This window comes from Agelaius phoeniceus, chromosome 1 (genome assembly GCF_051311805.1).
Source record: "Agelaius phoeniceus isolate bAgePho1 chromosome 1, bAgePho1.hap1, whole genome shotgun sequence".
Taxonomy (NCBI): Eukaryota; Metazoa; Chordata; class Aves; order Passeriformes; family Icteridae; genus Agelaius; species Agelaius phoeniceus.
In genome coordinates, this window is record NC_135265.1 from 52,859,040 (window position 1) to 52,880,223 (window position 21,184).

Genomic DNA, 21,184 nt, shown 5'->3' on the forward strand with positions numbered 1-21,184 from the left:
TTCTGTGAACAGTGTTAAGCAAAGAGAGAAAGATAATCTGTGTAAAAATCCACCCATTTTCATCAGGGACACTCTCTAGAAATAGCATGATCCAAGGTTTAAATAGAGCTCTTGAGTGATAACCCTAGCTCTACCACTAACGCTCCGCCCAAGGCAAATTATTTTACATCTATAAAATGGAAATGATAGCTACTAACCTGCTTTACAGGAGATTTGCAAAGATAAATTACTTAATGTGTGTGCAATATTTTCAACATGCAAAGTGCCATAAAGCTCTATGAATTTTTATCTCAGCCCTTGCTTTAAAACCTGAGTGAGCAGTCATAGAACACAAACTACAATGCAAAATACAATGTTGACAATCTCAAACACCATGCAAAATCTGAGCAAACTGGATTGTAAAGCTCCGCTAATTCATCTCTATTTCATTTCTTCTCTTCCAGTAAAAGGCCTGCCCTTTAAAACCACTTTCACAACTCACAGAGAAGAACAGCCTCACCACTGAGGAATGGTTGCTGATAAATTTTTTTGAGGGGCAAATGCTGACCCTTCATGGATAATAAAAACCAACACTTCTATTTTTTTTTTTTTTATGTAAGGAAAGGATCCAGCAGAAGGGATTTTTTTATCTTGAGAGGATTTTGAAACTCTATTTTGTTTGGAGGGAATGTGGAAGAGATAGGAGAATTAATCCTGCTTTTTCCACTGATAGGGAAATAAGTTTTTTACCCTCTTACAGCTACTTATCTCCATGTGTGGCAAAGTAACTAGCTCAGTGGTGCAGGCAAGTGGTGGTGAGTCAAATTTTGCAATTCAGAAGTATGTTCATGTGGAAGAACTACCAGATTACATGATCTTCACTTCATAAGTCAGCATCTTTATGCTTAATATACAGAAGACAAGATACATACATACATATATATACATACCAGAAAGCAAGCAAATCAAAAGAAAGCTGAAGACAGATGTTGTGTTTAGTATTTTCATTATGAACTATCAATTTAAAAATTGATGATCAAATGGTTGGCCTTTGTTCCATGACCTTTGATCCATGCACACATGCAGCCAGTAATAAGTAATAAAATTTTGCAACATGAATATTGCACGCCCTTGGTAAAATTGATGTTCGCTTTGAAGGAGCGAAAAAAAACAAAGCAGCACTGGGTATGTGACCAGCTGTTTAGGGAAAATGTCATATTTGAATTCAAACCATTTCAGAAGTTGCTCAGTTGGGTAAAAAAGGCCTGAAATTCCTGCCTGTGGTAAGCTTCTCAAACTTCAGTCTTAGAGTTCCTTTACGTGTCTCGTGACCTTGGCAAGCAGAGCACAATGCCACAAAAGTAACACATTTGTGCTCACAAAGGTGGGAGGACAGAATTTACAGCAGCTTGCTGTGCAGCCCCTTCAGCAGTACTGCACTGCCAGCAGCAGATGAGATCTCCTGTAGTGGTGAGCTGCAACGTGGGAAAGAATTTAAAGGGCAATTTGCCTAGTCCTCTCCTTGCTCACCGTGTCAGCAATGAAGGAGGTGTTTAGTTTACTTGAATTTATGTGTGTTTATGTCAGGGCAGTACATGACTGGCGGGGGGGGAGTGAAGCAAGTATGAAATGTTTCTGCTCAGTATATCAGGTAGAATCACAAAAATTCTGCAAAGCAAGTATTTGTTCTTCAGCATGTTAGGACAAGATTTGGACCAGTTTCTCCACTGAATTAACATGCAAAAATGTTTTCTTTTTTCCCTATGTTTAGTTTGGTTTTCATTTGTCACTTTGAATCCTTTCTTTTTTCTAGATTTTAAAAACCCTATTACCTTCTATATTGGTAGCTTGATACCCAGTGTGTGTGTCTAGGGGCACATTTTTTTTTATTATTTACCTACAGAACTGATTTGAAGTGCATTTCTTGGTTGTCTTAATTGCATTTCCTTTATCATAATGCAAGCTGTAATCATTAGTGTGTGCTGAGGGTGCTTTGCAAATCTTCCCTCCCTAGAAAATGATCTCTTTTTCCTAGGTCTCTTTCACTTTTAAGGATCCTCCTATTTGTCTAAATGAAACTTAAAATTAACCATATACACATAGTCTTTATGAAGTTGCACTGTGTGAGAATCTTTGAAGCAAATTTGTGCTAATATTGTATTGTAAGATCAGGTTCTGCCCTCAGTTACAGCCATGAAACCAATCACAAGAATAGAGTTCCTCGGATGTTGTTAATGTCTGAGTTTACTTCAAAGTACACCTTTCACATTATTTACAAAATATAATTGAACCAGAATGTCAGATACAGCATGTGGAAGCCGTCTTGTAATGCAACTCATCTTAATAAATGATTAAAGGCATGTGGCCAGGCATCGGGCTTTGTGCTAGGATGTGTGAATGGGATGGTAGTTTTCTTTGCCTAGTTAGGACAGCGGCTAGGTAAACTATCAGGAAAAAAAAGATCTTACAGAGGAATTTGACTGGTAGGAGAAGGATGATGGATCCCTCAAAGAAACATGCATAACAGAGAAAAGTCAAGGTGCACTCAGTGGCTATTTTGCAATCTATTGTGCTCCAGTACTCTGTGACAGACACAGACATTTAGCACGGAATTTCCCAAATCTCATGTCATTATTGGTTTCGTTCTGGAGTTCCCACTTAATCACAGCAGTTTTAAGTCCTTATATCCTATTGACTGTGTAACCTAAGCCCTCAGAAAAGCTTTAAGAAGAAATTGCCATCAGCGTTCCGCAGGTTTGAGTGTTGAATCATGATTTACTCGGAGAAACCCCAGCCCAAGAGACAAGTGGCACGTCTGTATCCTATTTACATTCCTGAGTGACAAGACAGTGATTCCTCCCACTTTCCAGAGAAACAGCCTGTTAAAAAAACCTAGGAATATTTTAATGAATCCTGAATAGCTTGGGTTTTCCTCTTGACGGAAAGCAGCACCATACAGGTACTCTTTCACTTCATGTCTGTGGATGTACTTGGAGCACCTCAGGAACACTTATGTTACTTTGTGTTTATTAAGTAACTCGCTACGCGGAGCAAGGGAGCACTTTCTCAGCGCTGGCGCCAGGGGAACAGAAGCGCTACGGGCAGACACGGACCCTGTTATCCGTGCGCTAAATACGCTAAAGTAAAACTGCGCTGTTTCATTCCACGCACACACTTGGCCTTACAAGTATTGAGCGTAAAATGACCAGAAGGAGAGCAGGACTGTTCGCAGAGGCCGAGTGGGCTCCGCTGATTTCGGGGGGGCAGAAAGGAGGCCGGAGCCCGGCGATGCGCCACTGGGGAATGGATCGAACCTCCGGAGCGGCTTCCCTGCTCCCCAGTGGAACCCCTCGGCTCTCCCTGGCCCGCACTCCTCTCCCTGGAGCTGCGACGGGACAGCACTCCCTGAGGAACGGGCCGGGACAGCGCTGCTGCTGCAACCCCCCGGGGACACCCGCGCTGCTGTGAGCCTCTGGCCCTCACCACTCCCGGGCGGGAGGGCAGGAGCTGCGTTAGGGCCACGCCGCCTCTCTGCGAGCGGTGCCGCAAAGGCACGCTCATGCCTTGGGCAGCTGCCGGGCAGAAACTGCCGGGAAGTAGAAAAAATACACACACACACACACACACACACACACACCCTCCCGAGCAAGGAGGAACGACTGAATTATCTCATCCCCGCTCCCACCTCCTCTCATCCTATAGTCCGGGACAGGTGGGGAGCCCGCCCCTTCTCCACCTCGGCGGGGACGGCGCTGCCGGTTTCTCCTCCCCTCTCCTCCTTGCTCCCTCCCAATCCTCCTCCTCCTTGGCGTCCCCAGAGGGAGCCCCTGCGCTCCGCGACCGAGTGGAGAGCGCAGCCGGGCGCACCCCGTCCCACAGCCGGCTCCAGCCGCTCCGCAAGCCCTTGTGCACCCGCCGCCGCCTGCAGCAGGAGGAGCAGAGGTGGGAGGAGGAGGAGGAGGAGGAGGAGGAAGGCAGCAGCCCGCCCGCAGCGGGGCACGCACGTGTGCGCGCAGCCCTCGACGGCCGCCCTCCAGCATGCTGCTCGGAGCCGCGCAGGGCAGAGCGCCGGAGCGGAGCTGATCGCTGCCGCGGGAGAGGAGCAGAGGGGAGCAGGAGCGGCTCCGTGGAATCACCCGTGCGCCCGTCCCGTCCGACCCCCAGGCACCTCGCCGAGGGAGCGGCGGTCCCGCAGCATGGGCGGCCGCAGCCCCCTCGCTGCCGCCGGGCCCCGCGGCGCCGCTGTCCTGGTGCTGCTGCTGCTGGGGCGCCTCGCTCTCTGCCTCGCCGTGGAGGGAAAGAAAGGTAGGGGGCCAGGGGGGCGAGGGTGAGGGGGTCCCGCCGCCTTTTGCCGGCTGCGCACCGGGGAACCAGGGAGCCGGGGCTGCGGGCGGCTGCGTGCCGCGGCCTCCCGTGGGGAGAGGCGGAGGGAAAGTCCCAACTACTCATTTCCCTAAGAAAAAAAAAAACAAAACAAAACAAAAAAACAAACCAAATCAAAACAAAAAACCCACCCCAAAAACAGAGAGAAGAGAAATGGGGAGAAAACCAAACTTATAGCAGCGATCACGCAGCCCTGACTTCCTGATTCTTGGCTTATTTTCTTTTGTGGGGGTGGAGGAAATAAAAGGGAATAAGCCTTGGCACATCTCATCGGTTGTGCTTCTCTTCTTTAGTGTTTCTCTTTTCTTCTTCCCCCCTTCCCACGTTTCCCAGTCGCTCCCCGGAGAGCACTCCCGGCTCAGCCCAGCACGGCCGTTCTCGGCTCCCCTGCACCGGGGCGGCGGGGAAAAGCCGCGGGGCTCCCGCGTAAGCGCCGCTCCGGTAACCCGCTGTCGCTCTGACCCGCACACCTCCGCTTGTCCTGTTCAGAAACAGTCGTAGTAATAATAGAAAGAAGTATACACCTGGGGAGGGGGTGACTGAAAAAAAGGGGAACTTCGTGTGGGTTCTGGTTCCCCAGCTATCAGAAAGAGGAGCGATTTTTCCCTGCCCGACCCGGCGCGAAGGAGCCGCCGTCCCGTCCCGTCCCGTCCCGTCCCGTCCCGTCCCGTCCCGTCCCGTCCCGTCCCGAGGCTGCCGCCCCGGCGCTGCCCGCCCGTCCCGGCGGTGCGTGGGAACAGCGCGGCGGGGCTGGCTGTGGGGCCGGGCCGTGGGGCTGCCGCGGGGGCTTGGGCTTTCCTTCTTCATTGGAGAAGCTGTCTCAGAGGGTGAGAAGACGTTTCTGGCCCGTCAGACCCGTCACATTTTCTCTGTGTGTGGTGTTCTCTTTTGTGAGTTTGGAGAGCAGGCCCCGGCTGCTGTTCCAGCCGGAGAGCAGTCCTCTTAATCTTGGAAATCTGCCAGCCAGAGGAAAAAATGCACATTTGGGTGGTTTGGTTTTACTTCTTTTTCCTTTCATTCTTTTTAAAGAAAAAGCGGGAGAAGAGAACTATTACTTTCTAGAAGGGCTGATTGCATGGCTTAGAGCAACTGAGTTAGAGTCTTTCGTGACTGTGGACTGTAAAGCCGCCCTGAAAGTGAGGAACACCCCATCCAAAAGAACTAGTTGCACAACCTTTAAAAAGCGGAAAGATTCTCTTGTTCCAGAAATCAAGTTCATACCTGTTCTTGATGTAACATGGGCAGTTTTTCTTTCCTGGTTTTCTTTTTATTTATTTTTTTTTCCTCACCCTTTGAAGGTGATGAGAAGTAAAGTGCCTCCCATCTGCTCTGCCTGTCTTTTGAGATGCAGTCTCAGGTACATATGCCCTGTATAATATTTTAAGAGTGAGGAGAAATACCTTGTTTAAAAGGTTTAATTCTGCATCTCATAAGCTTAGGAGGTTGCCAGTTTTTTTAGGATTACTAAATAATCAATGGCTACGTGATAAATCCAGTGGAGGTTATTCTCAGGATGTTGTGTCAGCAAGTAACTGTCCCTGTGGTAAGAGCTGGAGGCTCAGTGGCAGAGGTGGAGGCAGAAGGATTTCTTCAGAAAGCATTAATCAATTGATTGGACTTCATTCGTTTCTCCCCACACTTGAAGATAAGCAAGAAAATTACTCAGAGGCACAAAATGAAGCAGCATCTGAGAATTGTGCATTATTGATTTGAAGCAACAGGTCCAGCAGGTAGTAGAGGATCAGTGTATGTTTGGGACTGCCTCCTTGGTCAAATGATAAGACCTAGCATCAGAATTCAGAGAAATGCTGAAAGGAAACTTGCTGTAATAAATATATGCAACAGTTCTGCAAGTTCAAATCACATGTGAAATGACACTTCTTAAAACTTCAACCTGATTTGTTCTATTACCAAATTGAGTGGTCTCAAAAAGAAAAGGTGCATGGGCAGCTGTTAGAAGAACATCAGAATCAGCCTATAAAATCCTATCAACATAATGTCTGAATGGAAATTTAAATACAATTGTATCTTCTCCCAAAACTGTAGAATTAATTTTCTTGAAGATGGATGAGAGAAAATTGGTTTTGTTGTAACACTATAATCATTAAGATACAAACAAAAGCCTAATTGAACATATTCCAGAACCAAAGGGCATTGCTCAAAAGTGAAGTACTCTCATCACAGGGATCAATACCCACCTCTATGTACCTGCTCTGATGTCAGCCCACATTAAGCACAGTCGAACTAATCCAGATTTCCACTAATCTATCATCTACCTGGAGGCCTGCTTGGTGGTACCTGAGATAAATACTGTGATAGCTGGCATACCATTTACTCCGGATGCATTTGACCCGTGTCCTTTTTGTGTGCCAGTGCTCAGTGACAGTGCTACGGTTCAGCAAATTGCTTTGAGTTGCTATATATTGGTTTTATATCTGTAGTTTTGATCTGTAGCTGCAGCGGTTCTGGGATGGGAGTGTGCTGCTCCGTGTCGGGAGTGTGCACGCAGCCGTGCCAGGCAGCTCGGGAGCTGCCAGAGTGGGCTGTGGTACCTTTCTGTACCTGGACTCTTACACAAAGAGTTCTGAGTTCTTTAAGGGTATCCAAGTGTTCATGTCCATGTGAAGTAAAAGACTTTTGTCTGATATCCTGTGCAGTGTTTACATGTGGCCTTGTGTGTACTTATATTGAGTATTGTCTTGTAGTTTCTGCACTGTGTATTATTCCATGCTCACTTGTGACAGATGCCTACAAGTAGACGAGTCTTTGTGGATTGTGCAGAGCTTGATACAGTTAGGTGCAAGCATCCAGTGCTTTTTTAGATGCACCCCAGTGTAACCTGGCTGCTGCTCTGTGGAGCAGAGATCTGGCAGGAGCCTGTGAGTTGTGCCTGCTATGGGGGCCTCCCAGGAGCAGGAGGCTGCCCACACATCCACAGGGTGGCTGAGGAGTCAGCAGTGTCCTCTGTCTACCTGGTACCAGGTGAAGGATGCCTCATAGTCCTGTTAAAGTCCCAGGAGAACTGGTACACTGTTCTCTCATTTCTGTGTTTGTATTACTACTGACACAAGTGGAATTTTCTATGTGGACAGGAGCTGGTAGTATGTTTGTGTAGGTATTTATTATGTGAGGTCTTGTCTATACAACCATTTATTATTTTCTATTTCCTTGGTAAATGACCAAACATTTTTGGATTTGTAAACTAAAATCAATCTGTGCAGTCATGATGGTAAATACAGTTAGAGAAATGGAAACTTACATACTGATACGGCCCAATTTGGTGAGATAATAGAAATAAATACGTAGTGTTGAATGTAGAGCTGCTTTTACTCCAGTGCCTCAGTGGAAGACAAAACCCAAAACTCATCATTAAGAGCAGTGAAGGGAAGGTAAAATGCTAGTAAGTCATCTCCTTAATTCAGTCAATCTGCAAAATATAGTGACTATGTGCAAAATTTTACAAGGGAGATTGGCCTCTCAACAAAGAGTGTGTGTATGGTGAGCTGACTACATGCTGAAGTGCTGCTAAATACTTGTGTTATTTCTTGCATCAAGAGTATATTAAGAGATTTGCAGATAAATTGGAAATCAAGATCAATGCCCTGGAGACTTTACAATCAGTCTAGTCCGTTGTAATTTATTTGTTAATTTATAAAGAGAGACTTTTGGGGAGTGTCACACAATGCCATTATGGTCCTCAGGGCTGACTTTTGCATTTAGGTATCCATGTATCACTGAAATCACTGGGATATGCTAGCTTTAGCAGCAAGATAGCTGACTAGCCAAACCAGTTCCTTCAGAAAGTGTCCTTATCTTCCTTGAGCACAAACTGCCTTTGCTTAATAGCTCTTCGGAAACAAGCCTAGTGGAAGGTTTACTTCATTTTTGGGAGGATGACAGTACCTTCATGGAATGGTTTTGCATAGAAACTGTTGATGTTGCTACAAACTCTTGCTCTAGTCCAGGTTTCAGTAGTATGTGTGCATCAGAGAGTACAGTTACTCTATGTATGTGAGTTGGACTATCCCAGAAAGAACTGACACTCAAAACCGGTGTCAGCATGTTATGTTATAAGCACCAGCATTTACAGGTATGAGAACTTGTGTTAAATCTCATGTCAGACTTGGATCTGTATTGCAAAACGGTTTGTGTAACAAAAATTTGACTTGCAGAACTTTTATTTGAGGGAGTCAGAACAGGCTGTACTCACAAAAACATCTTCTGGCTGTTCTATATTAGGAACGCTTCCTGGGGTGACCTGGCTGACAAACCTTTATAAATCTAGACTAGTCAAATTCTGTAAAAAGATTAGTTGCTAGATAGAATAATTGCCATTTTGGAATTGTGTGAATTGCATTAGGCGTCTTCTAATTGTGTTTATAATTTCTCAGACCCCTGTTCTGCTGTACTGCTCTCCTTGGAAATTTACTTATTAGTGGAAAATGAACTTCTGTCAGTCCGGGCTCATCTGGCACAAGAATCATATTCAGCTTGGCTGGGAAATGGCTGGCTTTGTCAGAAAGAGAAAGTTATTAGGAAATGCAGCAGAGCTGTTATTTGGAAGGATCATTCTCACTTTCTGACTCCTGCATTTGCTTTGTGGCAGTTGTGGGAGATGTGTAGCCTGCAATGAACACTCAAGCAGCAGTGTCTGTGGTGATAGGGATAGGTGCCTGTCTTGCACTTGCCTCGAGGTTAGCTTGAGCAACACATCTTGCTCTAAGTGGAGAACTTGCCTCTCTGGGTCCTGAGCAGTGCTTCACCCAGCACCTGTGCTAGGGACCATGGCCAGGAGCTGTGTGATGCTGAGCTCTATGGCAGAGGAATAGGAATTATAATGAGGGGCCCTCACTGCTGGGATGCACCCTTTAAACAAAACTTCTGCAATGCTACACACCTCTGGTGATGAGGGTGGTTCAAGAGCTGTGTTGGATGTGACCCACCAGAAGTCCTCCATTTCTGAGAACTGCTGCTGTTCACACCTCTTGGCTTCAGAGAGCTTGTGAAATCCATGAGCACATGGAGGGCCTGCACTATGGGTTTGTCAGCATTGTGTAGGTGTTGGTAGGAAGTGTTCAGGTGAATTATGTTTTTCCAGGCATTAATGGTACACAGTGTGGAAATCCGCTGCTTAATGTTTTGTGTGGACTTTGACAGTCCTTGTTCAACTTAATACAGTACACACTGATCCTGTTAAGTACGTATGGATTTGACCTTCTCCTTCTTCCAGGAACTTCCAGGAACACTATTAGTAGGTACAGTATGAGACCCAGTGTGTTTCAGTGCATTCTGATTGTTACTTCTTGACTTCCAACTATGGCAAACGGAATTGTAATGCTTCCTTTTTTTATGGCTGAATTCTGCTGACCTAACAGTATTGAGTAATAGTGCATTTTTTTAATATCAGAAATAGTTACAAAATATTTGGCATTAGTATGTGCAGAAGAAGTCATTTTTAAAGGAAATGTGGAAAAAAAAGATGTACTCCTCTGTACAGAGAAGTTGGACCAAAATAAATGTCTATTTCTGCTGAAGCAAGGTGGTTATTTATTAGGAACTACAGCACAACTTTCTAGTTTGTCTTATGGCGGGGGGGGGGGGAATGTGTAGATGTGGGTATTGTGCTCTCCATGCTTAATATTATTAAGGGTTGTTCAAAGGAAGAAACATGAGAAACCTACCTGTGAGACTGTGTGTTTGAGCAGGAAATGTTTCTGATGACCAAAGTGAAAAGATGTGGCCATGTGTGTTGGCCATTGAGCTAACAAGTGCAAGTGCTACCACACCACATCACACCGCACCTTCTAAAAGTAATTTTTTAACAAACAGAGGGCATAGTTAGGAGAGAGACACACTGGATTTATATATCCCGTAAGGATGTGTGAGCTTTCCCTTGGAAGCTTCAATGCAAAGTGTGTTTTTCCTGTTGACAGATCCATGCAAGGCAGATGCAGGGATTCTCCTTCTGCTGCCAGCGTTCCTTCCTCTGCCCAGCACATCTGCGTACATGAAAGTAAACATCTACGTGTTCACATGCATGTTCTACTAGTAGAGTGCATTGAATCATGGGTGGCTTTTGTTTGTTTCAGTGGTTGAAGAGGGGGAAAAAATGCCTAGAAAAAAAAGAATAATTTCCAGCCATACTGAAACAAGTATGTCAGGGGTTGTTTTAGTGAAGTGAAGAGAAAAAAAAAATAACCAGCAACAAAACACCAAGAAAAAAGCCCTGTTTTAATATAATCAGATCAATTTGAGTTGAGACTATTTCTTTTTAAGTTGGGTAAGAAGCAAAATGAAATGTTGTTTGAAATGAAAATTTGCAGGTTTATTTTGAAAATACCAGAATACCACTTGATTTTCTTATACCTCCCTCCCACTTAGTTTTTTGGCCAAAGCATGTTTGCTGAGCTTGGCTCCAAAAATTAAGGCTTTGGGAGTGGGGTAAACTGTCATTTGTGTACACATGAATAGTTCTGCTCTGATCTCTGTGAGTACTGAGATAAATGAAGTCCAAAACGCTAGTGATCACTTTTTTCTATTTTCTTAAATTGAAACGGTGAAATTGTAAAAATAGTGAAGTAGGGATAAACAAATAGGTTTAAATTAAAAGAAGCTTGGTGTCCATTACCTCCCTGGCCTCCACATGTTTCTCACCTTCACCATGCATAGCTGAGCTCCAGTGGAAGAGCCCGAGCCTTGCAGGCTCCTGCTGGAGGCGGGATGGGGCTCTGGGCATATGGGGTGACACTGCTGAGCAGTAGCAATGCCCCAAGGGCCAGCAACGCTTCTGTGTGGGTTAAAAGTCTTCTTGTCTAGCAGTTACCTCTCTCTGGTTGCTTTACCTTGCAAAGGTGCTGTGTGAAAGGTGGCTAGCCTCCCCAGGAGTATCCTCCAGTTCCTGAAAAAGTCGGGGATTTGCCAGCCCCCTCCCTCCCAATGTGAAAAACTGTAAGTAAGCATTCAGGGCCAGCAAAGGCAGTGGTGCCAGAGCTACACTGCCAGGGTGGATGGCTCCTTCCTGGGTGCAGAGACCAGTAGAGTTGGATGAGTTGGTAGAGACCATGCCAGACAGGATGTTTTCTGGGGAAGAGGTGGAAGGAAGGAGAAGAGGATATAAACCAGCTGTCTTGATGACAGGATAGTAGTATTTTAACTCTGGCTTTTATAAGAAGAAAATTATCACTTTGTGGGAATGGCATTTGTATGTTTGGTAATCAGGACATGGTGGCATAATCCCTGCCTTCCCATCACCAGATTCTGCAGTAAATACAAAGATAACTAGGAAAGCCTTGGAAATCAGCCAGTCTTGGCACTGGGGCACTGGGAGCTTGCACAGCGCTTTTCCTAGATAGGGAAAAGTATTGTTTTACCTATCATGATTCAAGGGCTCGAAGCCACAGAGACTTTGAATGCTTGCCTGAGGCAATACATCTGGCCACTGATGAAGTTGTCTGCTAGTATTTTGGCCTCTCACCCCATGCCCAAGCCCATGATAAACACTGTCTGGAGCTGAAGGTAACCAACATCCTACTTGGGGCTTGTTTACAACCTTTGAAAAAATGTCTCGTGTGCAGCATCATTTCTTCCCTTTCCTGAAGGCCCTCCTGTGTGCCCTTCCCTGGGGACATGTCCCTTGATGGAGGCTGGCTGGAGCCTGGGATGAGGTGACCTGTGGTGGCATGCATCTGGCTTGGCTCCTGGCGGCTGAGGCATGCTCACTCCCTGCCTGTGGTAGGGCTCAGCGTGCCTGGCCCCTTGCTCCACTGCCCCGGGGAAGCCCCAGCACCTCCTGAAATAACAGCACTGTGAGACAGTAGCTGCAGATCAAGGCTGGGTGTAAGCAGATGTATTGTTTCCGAAATTATGCTTTTTATGTAGCTGCAGCACAGTTATGATGGCAGTTCTCACATTTGCAGGGCCTAACTTAAAAAAAACCCTAAAACCAACCAACCAACCAAAAAAAATTGTAGCTTCTTCTGTCTGGGGGCATGTATTCATGGATATGTATTCACTCCCTCTCCCCCATTAAGCTCTGAGACATATGTGCAATTCTGAAAATTAAGTTTGAATCACATCTGAGGCAGTGGATGTTTCTTCTTGAGAGCTGTGTACTTCAGTTCTGCAAAGTGAAGTTACGGCTGCATATGCAGTTCCCTATTACTAAGTAATTTTTTCATCCTAAAAATACCAGTTTTCCCATTGCATTACTTAATTCATTGCATTGGAATTATTACTTTTTAAATTAAATTTACAGTGTTTTTGTAGAATAGTGATGTTCTCTGAAGTTCACTCAGGAAGTAAAACTAAAGAAAGAGGCAGGGTTCAAGGAAGAAGCTTGTTTTAGCAGTTGGGTCAGTTATTTCAACAATGCCTTTAGCAAAGAAGTAAGAGGCTGTTTGCACAAATCAGTAACTAGTTCCCATGATTCAGATTGAATCATGTAGCTCAAGTAATTTGAATAAATAAATGACTTCTAGTAAGTGAGACAGCCTCTGCAATTAGGATGGCATGCTGCATATTTCATGTTATTTATTATGTGGTTTTCAATAGATATGATTAAGCTGGTTTACACTTGGAATGCTAGGTAGCATTTCAACACAAGCCACTTAACCAGAGCTCACATTAAAATGAGGTGCACATATGTTTTGCACAAGTGGCATTGTGCTGTATCTTCTGCACTTTTATTTTCTTGTGAATTTTCTACAAACAGATTCTTAACAGGAAAAAGAAGTCACCTGGCCAAGGCCACCTCCATTTTCTGTAATTGTAGTGGGCAATTCTCAAGCAGGTGCTTTGCAAATATTTACAGTTACTGCAGTCTTAGCTTTCCTTTGTGTCCTACTTGGCCATCAGCTCCCAGGGATGTGCATAACCAGAGGTGCAGAAAACTGCTTTTTCAGACCTGTTCCATGGATTATGTGCTGTGCCTGGTGTTTCCAAGGGGATGTGCTTCATGGGTCACCTGCAACTTCTGCTCTTGGATTTGGACTTTGGATGAGAGCATTGCGATTCATGTAGAAGACAAGGAAGAAAAGGTCTGCTTGTCCTTTGTTTCCTGATGTTGTTATTTTGTAGTTTTCTTTTAATTTTAAGTTGCTATGTTATGGAACTGAAAAATCCCAGGTGGTTTTGTTGTTGTGAAAATAGTATTTAAAAAAATGCATGGTCACTTTGCTGCTATGTCATACTTGTTGTGCCACGTACAAAACAATATTAATTTAAGAAAATACGCCCTGGACTATCAAAGGCAATATGATATGGAGCTGTGGGATATGGTAAGATCTGGGGTCTACTGGCCAAGTGATCATCTGCTCTATTCAGGATAAAATTTTGCTATCATGTTTCTTTCCAACTTTTTCAGTTAATATAGCATGAAAGGTACAATAAACACAATTTACAGATTTATACAAAACTGATAAAAGAGATTTCAAAATAATGAAGATAACAGATCTTCAGTGCCAGATAAAAATACCATTTTACATATGTGATCACTTTTTCTTCTGAGAGTGGAAGTTACATGAAGGCATTGGTGGTGAATTTTACACAAACTTTAGAAGCTGGGAGAAAAATAAAGCCTTCCTCATTTCCTTTAATCATTGGGAAGGGACAGCTGTGGTATGAGCTAAAGTTTGATATGACTAAAGTTTGACAAATTTGTTTCTCATGTGTTAAATCTGAAGGTGCAGAGATCATCTACTGGGCACGTGAATACAAGGAAATCTTCCCCCACAAAAATGTGGGAGGAGATATCCTCAAGTCTGAGTGACTGGTGGGCATGATGTTTTGGAAACTGCTGAATAGCAAAGGCCTTTAAAAATTAAAATCTAAGTTACAGGAGTGAAGTGGTTTTTCTCCTCCATTTTTATTGCAACCTAATTCTCATGAATGGAATTTTGACATTCTCACTTCTTGAACAGGATTCAATTTATTTTGCTGCTCTTCAGACTAGTTCAGCACCAAGTACATGCCTTTTTTTTTTTTTCCTATTAAAAACAAACAGAAAACCCCAAGTGAAAAACCAATTAAACCAGAACAAAACAAACCAATTTTTTGGAAGCAGAAGTGTTAGTTGGCAAAATCCTGACTCTGGAAGCTGATTTGTCACAGCTAGACCATAATTGGAGCTGTTAGGTTTCCGCATGAACATGGGTTTTGCACCACAGAGCAGCGGGTAGGACGTGGGGCCCTTGGCATTTGTGGAGAGTTGGGAAATGGTGGAAGTGTGACTTCGACTTCTCTCCCTTAATCTGGTTCTGAAAACACTCCTAAAAACCAAGCTGCCAGAAAACCAGTCGCATCTCCCCTCCCTCAGGTACTGACCCAGGTTCTTTCCTAATGGAAATGGTAATGTGGTAATGTGAACGGAAGATGAATTATGCCCAGCAGGAAAGTTTTTTCCACCTCAGGTTCCATATTTGGATTGTGACTGGCATCAGAATGCTGAGAGTGTCCTTAGTGAGACACAATGACCAGCAGGGCACTGATTGCCTGTACAGATGGACCATTTGGTGTTTGGCTTTCTAATGAAAAGAGCCCCTTCTATCTGGTCCTTGTGTACCCAAACATGCTGGGGACACGGCACAGGCTTCTATTCAAAGTTTCACTCGTGTAGCAGAGGAAGGTCAACATGAGAACTGAGCTGGTGTCTGCGCAGCAGACTGAGCAAAGTCCTGGGAAGGTGGTATCAGCTCCACACTTTGCCTTATTGCCATGTTTGTAACATCTGGGTGGATACTGATGCCATTATCACTACGCCAGAATTAATGGCAGAAGTTCAGTCTTTGAGAGTAGGAGCAGGGACAAGTATTTCACAGCAGATCTGGAAGGGAAAGCATGTAGGACAGATTTATGCTGTGTGTTCAGCTTCCACCTGCCTGTGAGGATAAGTAATTGAGTTGCAGCATTTTTAATTTGGTGTAAAAGTAATTTGTAGCTCCTAATTTGACCTCTTGCAGTGAGGAAGTCTGCAATATGAGGTGAAGTTGAAACTTGAGCATCTTCAGTTATCTGGTAGGATCTCATTATTTCTTAAAACATCTGTTTTCGGATACATGCCCAGTTAATGGATCAGTTTGATATTCATCTTTTTGTTTTGAATTTGAAAGGATGACCACTGAAATGCTCTCCTGTTTCCATCTGGTCTTCAAAAAGTAATTAAGTGTTAAACAATGGTATTGTCAGTCTGTTTCCTACCTAATAAGCTCTTCAAGGTGCTCTTGTTAATGATTTTATTATTTCAAATCTGCTCTTGTTCTCTCTTTCCCTCCTTAATGAGGCAGATCCCCTAGGCAGCATCAGTTTATCACAGTTGTCTATGGTAGATGAACTAATCCAGGACCAAGGAAGTTTGTGTTCAGCGGTGTGTAAGATGCTCCCATCAGTATGTGTGGATAATTCTTGCTGACACATGAAGGACTTAGCATGTGCAAAAAAGGAAGAACAGACCCTTTTTCTAAATGAGGGTCATCTTGATTTGAACAGCAGCAGTCTGGTTTGCATCAATGAGCACATGCTATTCAGTGAATTAAGAGTAAAAATAGCTAATTAACACCTTCTCTATTTCTTTTCTGTCTAATCTTTAGTTACTACCAGCCAAATTAATTCCTGTCAGCATAGGGCATGGAAGGGTGTCAATGACAAACTCAGGTCAAGAACTGAATCCTTTGATCTTCTGGGGAAAAATATTACCTTTTTATTGTATTGCCTGTATCATGCAATGTAATACAGGTATGCTAAGGTCTGTGTTTTGTATTTCAACTTATGAAGAGAAAATCTGAATTGATTTTTTGAATTTTAAAGAAGGGCTATTTTATCCTGTTTAATATGGGACCTATTGGATCCTATCTGTGGACTAAAATACAGTTCCAAAGACTCAAATAATTTCAGAAATAGCAAACATATGACTTCTAAGTAAACAGACTGATTATAATAGAGAAGATTAGAAAATGGATTGTTATGGGCCAGCTCTGTACTACTGAGAGAGATGATATCGTACTGGTGATCACACTGTTGGGCTTAACGGCCCATAAACTCTGATAAGAGCTTTTGTAAAATTGTCAACAATAGTTCCATCCATTGTTAGATTGTCAGTGAACATCTTAGGGTCCTGCAATAAATTGCTACCATCGTGTTTATGTAATTTCATAAAATAAGGTTTTCGCTCTGAAGATGTAATAACTCTAATAATAAATAATAGAAAATACTGTCACCTAAAAATTAATGACTCAGGTCCACTGTTGCTGTAGCTTCCCAGAAGTCCTTTACCTGGCTTGGGCTGAGGTGGGTTTACATTTGAGGTTTCTGTGTGTAGAGGACAGGCACTTTTTCATTACCTCTGCCAGTTGCTCACTAGGTCAGCAGAAATAGGCAATGTCATTGCAGGGTTTGTATGAAAATTAAGAAATAGTTTAAGTTTACTATATTTCTACTCTATTGTTAGCTTTCACTGTGGATTTTTTGGCATTACAATTATTAGAATGTGAACATTAAAAAAGGCTTAATTACTTTCATAATCATTAATACCCTAGTTAAAAAAATAAGCGCTTAAAAAAAGAAGCGCTTAAATTTTGGCTATAACTTACAAGCTGTGTCAATGTATGGTCTCTTTCAAACTGTTTTCACAGCTACTGCTTTCCTTATCTCATTTTTAGTCCCCTCATCCCTTCCACATGATTGGTTAGATAAATTATTGGCCATAGTGTGATGCAAAATGGGCTTTAATCCAAAGTGGGAAGAGAAGGAAGTTCTTTTGCAAGAAAATAAATAGCACACAGTATTTAACAGTGCATTAAGCAACATCACTGTTAATACTGCACTGATAATGCAGTGAGGACAGCAGGAAAATATGTCATTAGATTAGTCAAGCAGTGAATTGCTCCAGCTCTGATACTTTGTTGGTGATATTCCACATATCCAATGCATAAGCACTGCTAATATAAAGCTTAATGAAGAGTTGAGCATGGACTTTCCACCTCTGCAGCATGGGATAGAAAGAAAGAGCTGGTTTACCTGCCTGTAGGTGGAATTTCGTTTTTATACTCTGGGAAGGAGGGGAACAGAAATGTGCTAAATAGACACAAGTTCTGTCCTCCTAGAGTTACTGCTTGCCCATATTTATTTATTTTATTTTCTTTAGGGGGTGATGGTAGAAGTAGGAAAGTATCTTGGGGGAATATATTCTCTGCTTTCCATCTATACAGCTTCAGGAGTGCTTTTCCCCAGAAAAATATAATTCTTAAGTTAATGATCCTGAATGGCCCTTTGATAAACTTGCTTGCTATATCTCCACCTTTCTGATGTACTTGACAGGGAGGGGTAAAGTGGATTTCAAGGAGGGGCTCAAAATGATTTGGCTCCTCAACTTCAGAATGTGCAACTTTGAAAAAAAGCATTGTAGCTACATACATGGAAGCTTATGGAAAAGGTAAAATTTTGGAGAGCTGGAGGAGAGAGAAGAAAATCTGGAACTCTTGCTTCTCAGTTACAGTAACACTGCAGCATTTTCTCTTCAGGCTCAATCCAGCAAACTGTAGGCATTATATCCCTTTGAAGTCTGTGGATATTTTGCCTGCCACTGCAGGTTCAGGGTTTTTTATTACTTTATTTGCCTAAGAAAATTCTTCTCATCTAGTTTAAAGGGAAAAACTGATATAGAATACCACACTGTGTTATATGAACACTATGCCAAAAAGTAATTCTCCCAAAACAGAAGGTAAGATGATAATCACATCCCAAGATTTTATGGTATCAGTGTTATAACTTGCAATGAGTCTTTTGCCTGGGTAAGGCAAGTAAGTCTGGTAATTGTCCTTCCATTTTCTTTTCTGAAAAGATTGTTTCTAGATATATTTTTGGATGTGATTAATATGATGGGTGAATTCTTTAGGCTGTGTAAAGCGCTGTGGCTTCAGGCATTGATTTCTGCCAGCCAAAGCGGTGGTGCCATGGATTAGCAAAAATGAGATATCTCTAAACTTGCTGGAATGAGCTTTATCAAGTTGAGTGGCATTTCACTCACACACTGGATGTGTTGAAGCCAAAATTTTTACATGGGAGCTCTTGCAAAGAAGCGTGTGTATGTAGCATACACCTCTCTCTCTCTCTGTTCCTGAGAACTATTTACTATAGGCCTGAGATGATATGTTAATATGTAATTCTTATTATATAGAGGCCTCTGGCACTCTTGCTTTATCATTAAAAAAAAATGGTGTTACCACAGCAACTGCTATGCCACCCGGTGCTGAAGCAGCTCCCATCTATGTAGCGCTCACAGAAGTACATTAGACAGATTTTTAAAGTGCACGTAGCTAAAGTGAGAGTAGGAACTTAACACTTGGTGAGTGCTACAGTGGAAGGAGATCATGAATTTGTTCAGAAGTTGAGAAAAGTTCTTAACAGAAATAAATAGCAATAGATCTAATTCAGCAAGCTCTTTGACAGATGCATCATTTCAAGCCTACAATCCCTTTGAAATCAGCTGAGCTCTGTGTAGGGCTAGAGTTTGTACAGGTTCAAGAGTCTTGTTTTACAGGTGACAAAAATTGCATTGTGAAAGGGAGTGATGGTTTTGAGAGGTTCCAGCGGTGACACTTTTGTAGGGTGTGCCTGGTGAGGGCAGATACCTGACATTTCTCTACAATGAGCCACTGAAAATGATTGAAAGGGAAGTCATGAGTAACTGGAAGTATCAGAAGTTTTGATTTATAGGACATTTTGAATTTTGGACAAGGTTTCATGTTACATTTGTGTATCATCTGTATTTGATATAATAAGGAATAATGTGTTGAGGGGTGTATATATAAGTATGTTTTGTTGTCTATTAAACATTAGAGCGGTACATTGTAAAAGTTTCTGTACTATAAAATGTAATTGTTTTAGGGGAGGCAAGAGACCTAGGAAAGACTAGGAAAGGTTTTAAGCTAGTCTGAATCTAGTAGTGTAAACCTATGTGAGTTTTCCTTGTAAGACACTGAGGTGTAAGGAGACCCTGCTATAGCTGGATGTTCAGGGCTGAACCCAATCCCTGATGAAGCTATACGTTGTCATTAAAATGCTTCTAAAAAATTCACAAGTTTTGCATGAAAGCCATGCTGGGTTATAAGGCAGCTTTCCCTTCCTAGCCTGGGTCAGGCAGGCACAAACATTCACAGATTAGTTTTGGATGATTTCTGAACCTCTACCTTTTACACCTTCACTGTAGTATAACCCACAGCACTTGGGCTGATATTCCATCTCTGTAATCCCCATTCGGATCTTGCTCATTAATTCTCTCTCTTGGTAACTATATTTACTGTCACTCTTACTTTAGGATGGCAGAGCAGGTTTATTCTTGATAACCATCCTACAGCCTCAGTATGTTTTGTTTGAGCAAATGCCAAAAGCACTTGGAAGTTCACTGAGTTAAAGGCAGCAATAGGGACTGTATCCTGGGATTGGAAACAGCACCTTTGTGGTGCTGCCCAAACAATAAGAAAAACTGATTGAGAGGGTCACTAAGAAGTTTCTTCAGAAACTCAATTCAGTTCTGATACAAATATGACAGGGGAGTCCAGTGCATAAAAGATATTTCATGCATGTACTGTATTAAATGAATAGGTCTGTAGTGAAAGTGTTCAGACACATAACATATGTGATAATTTGATTGAGACAACAAAAAGAAGTCACAGTTTGTGGTCAAAAGCAGAATTTTTAATGATATATTTTGTTATTTGTATGTAGTGCTTTAAATGTACTACATCAAAAATTGAATGCAGGCAGTGATTTATCTCAGAAATATACATCCACCTTCAAAAATCCAGCCTGTCTGCCTGATATCTAATTAATCACTCACTTCTGATGATAAACTCAATGTTACTTTGGGAATGCTTTCCAGCACTAGCAGGTTTTTAACAAGCTGCTTGAGATGCATATTAAAAATGCTCTTGGAGACACAGAGGCAGAAAAGCTTAGAAGTCTGATGAGTGTTTATCTGAAAGGAGCTCCCAGGGGCAGAGGAACTGGGTTCACCATTCGTAGTAGTTTACCCAGGTAGGAAATTTATTTGTTCATCTGCTCACGGAGATGTTGAGGGGAAAGTCTGTTTTGAATTTTAAAAATGAAGGTAGTGGCACTATTTCAGTACATGAAGTTGAGGGTCTTGCCTAGAGGATGTGGTGGTAGGTAGGGTTGATACCTGAAAATGATGTTTTGTCCATAGCTCACAGCCTGTGCACAAAGTGAAAGTGGGTGGCTGATGTCAGGGAGAAGAAGTTTCCCAAGGTTTAGAAAGTTATTTCATGGACTCCGTATTTCATTGCACCAGATGTATTATAATGCTTAGCACTCCCAGTTTAAAATGCATGTGTGTTCCCTTGCTGTGTTTCCTGATTGTATACAACATGATATGCTAAAGGGAGAGAGCTTGCTTTAGCTATGGACTAAGTTAAACACCAAAGGCTTCTGAAAGCCAGGCAAGTTTGTTAACATATTTCCATTTATAGGAAGGAATAGTAAACATTTACCTGTGCTGCAGGCAGCTGCATGTTACCTAAAGCTGACAGTACTTTAACATGCACAGGTATGAAAAGGGGACAGTGTAAGTGTCTGCAGCACTGTGATATGAAAACATAAGTTCACATTCCACCCTTAGGTAAATATTCTGCAATGCTGAAATGCTGAGGTACTGTGCTCAGGTCTGAAAGCAGACCTGGGTAATACAGTCAGGAAAAGCAATGCTCAAAAGCAGGGATGCAAGTCTTTCAGGTTTGCTCCCAGTCTGGGCTGTCAGGTGTAAAGGACTTGTTAAAAAAAAAAAAGTTTGTCCTTTATGATTCATTGTAGATAA

General features: G+C 42.7%; 1 protein-coding gene across 2 annotated transcripts in view; it reads left to right on the plus strand.

Annotated features, from left to right (window-relative positions):
• The first annotated feature begins 3,828 nt into the window (after nucleotides 1-3,828).
• The window catches only part of EGFR (epidermal growth factor receptor), a 157,855-nt gene continuing 140,499 nt past the window's right edge, over nucleotides 3,829-21,184 (plus strand). For both annotated transcript variants that reach the window (XM_054629073.2, XM_077178891.1), the window contains exon 1: nucleotides 3,829-4,284. In XM_054629073.2, the coding sequence (XP_054485048.2) occupies nucleotides 4,176-4,284 (109 nt within the window). In that variant the 5' untranslated portion in view covers nucleotides 3,829-4,175. The remainder of the gene's footprint in view (nucleotides 4,285-21,184) is intronic.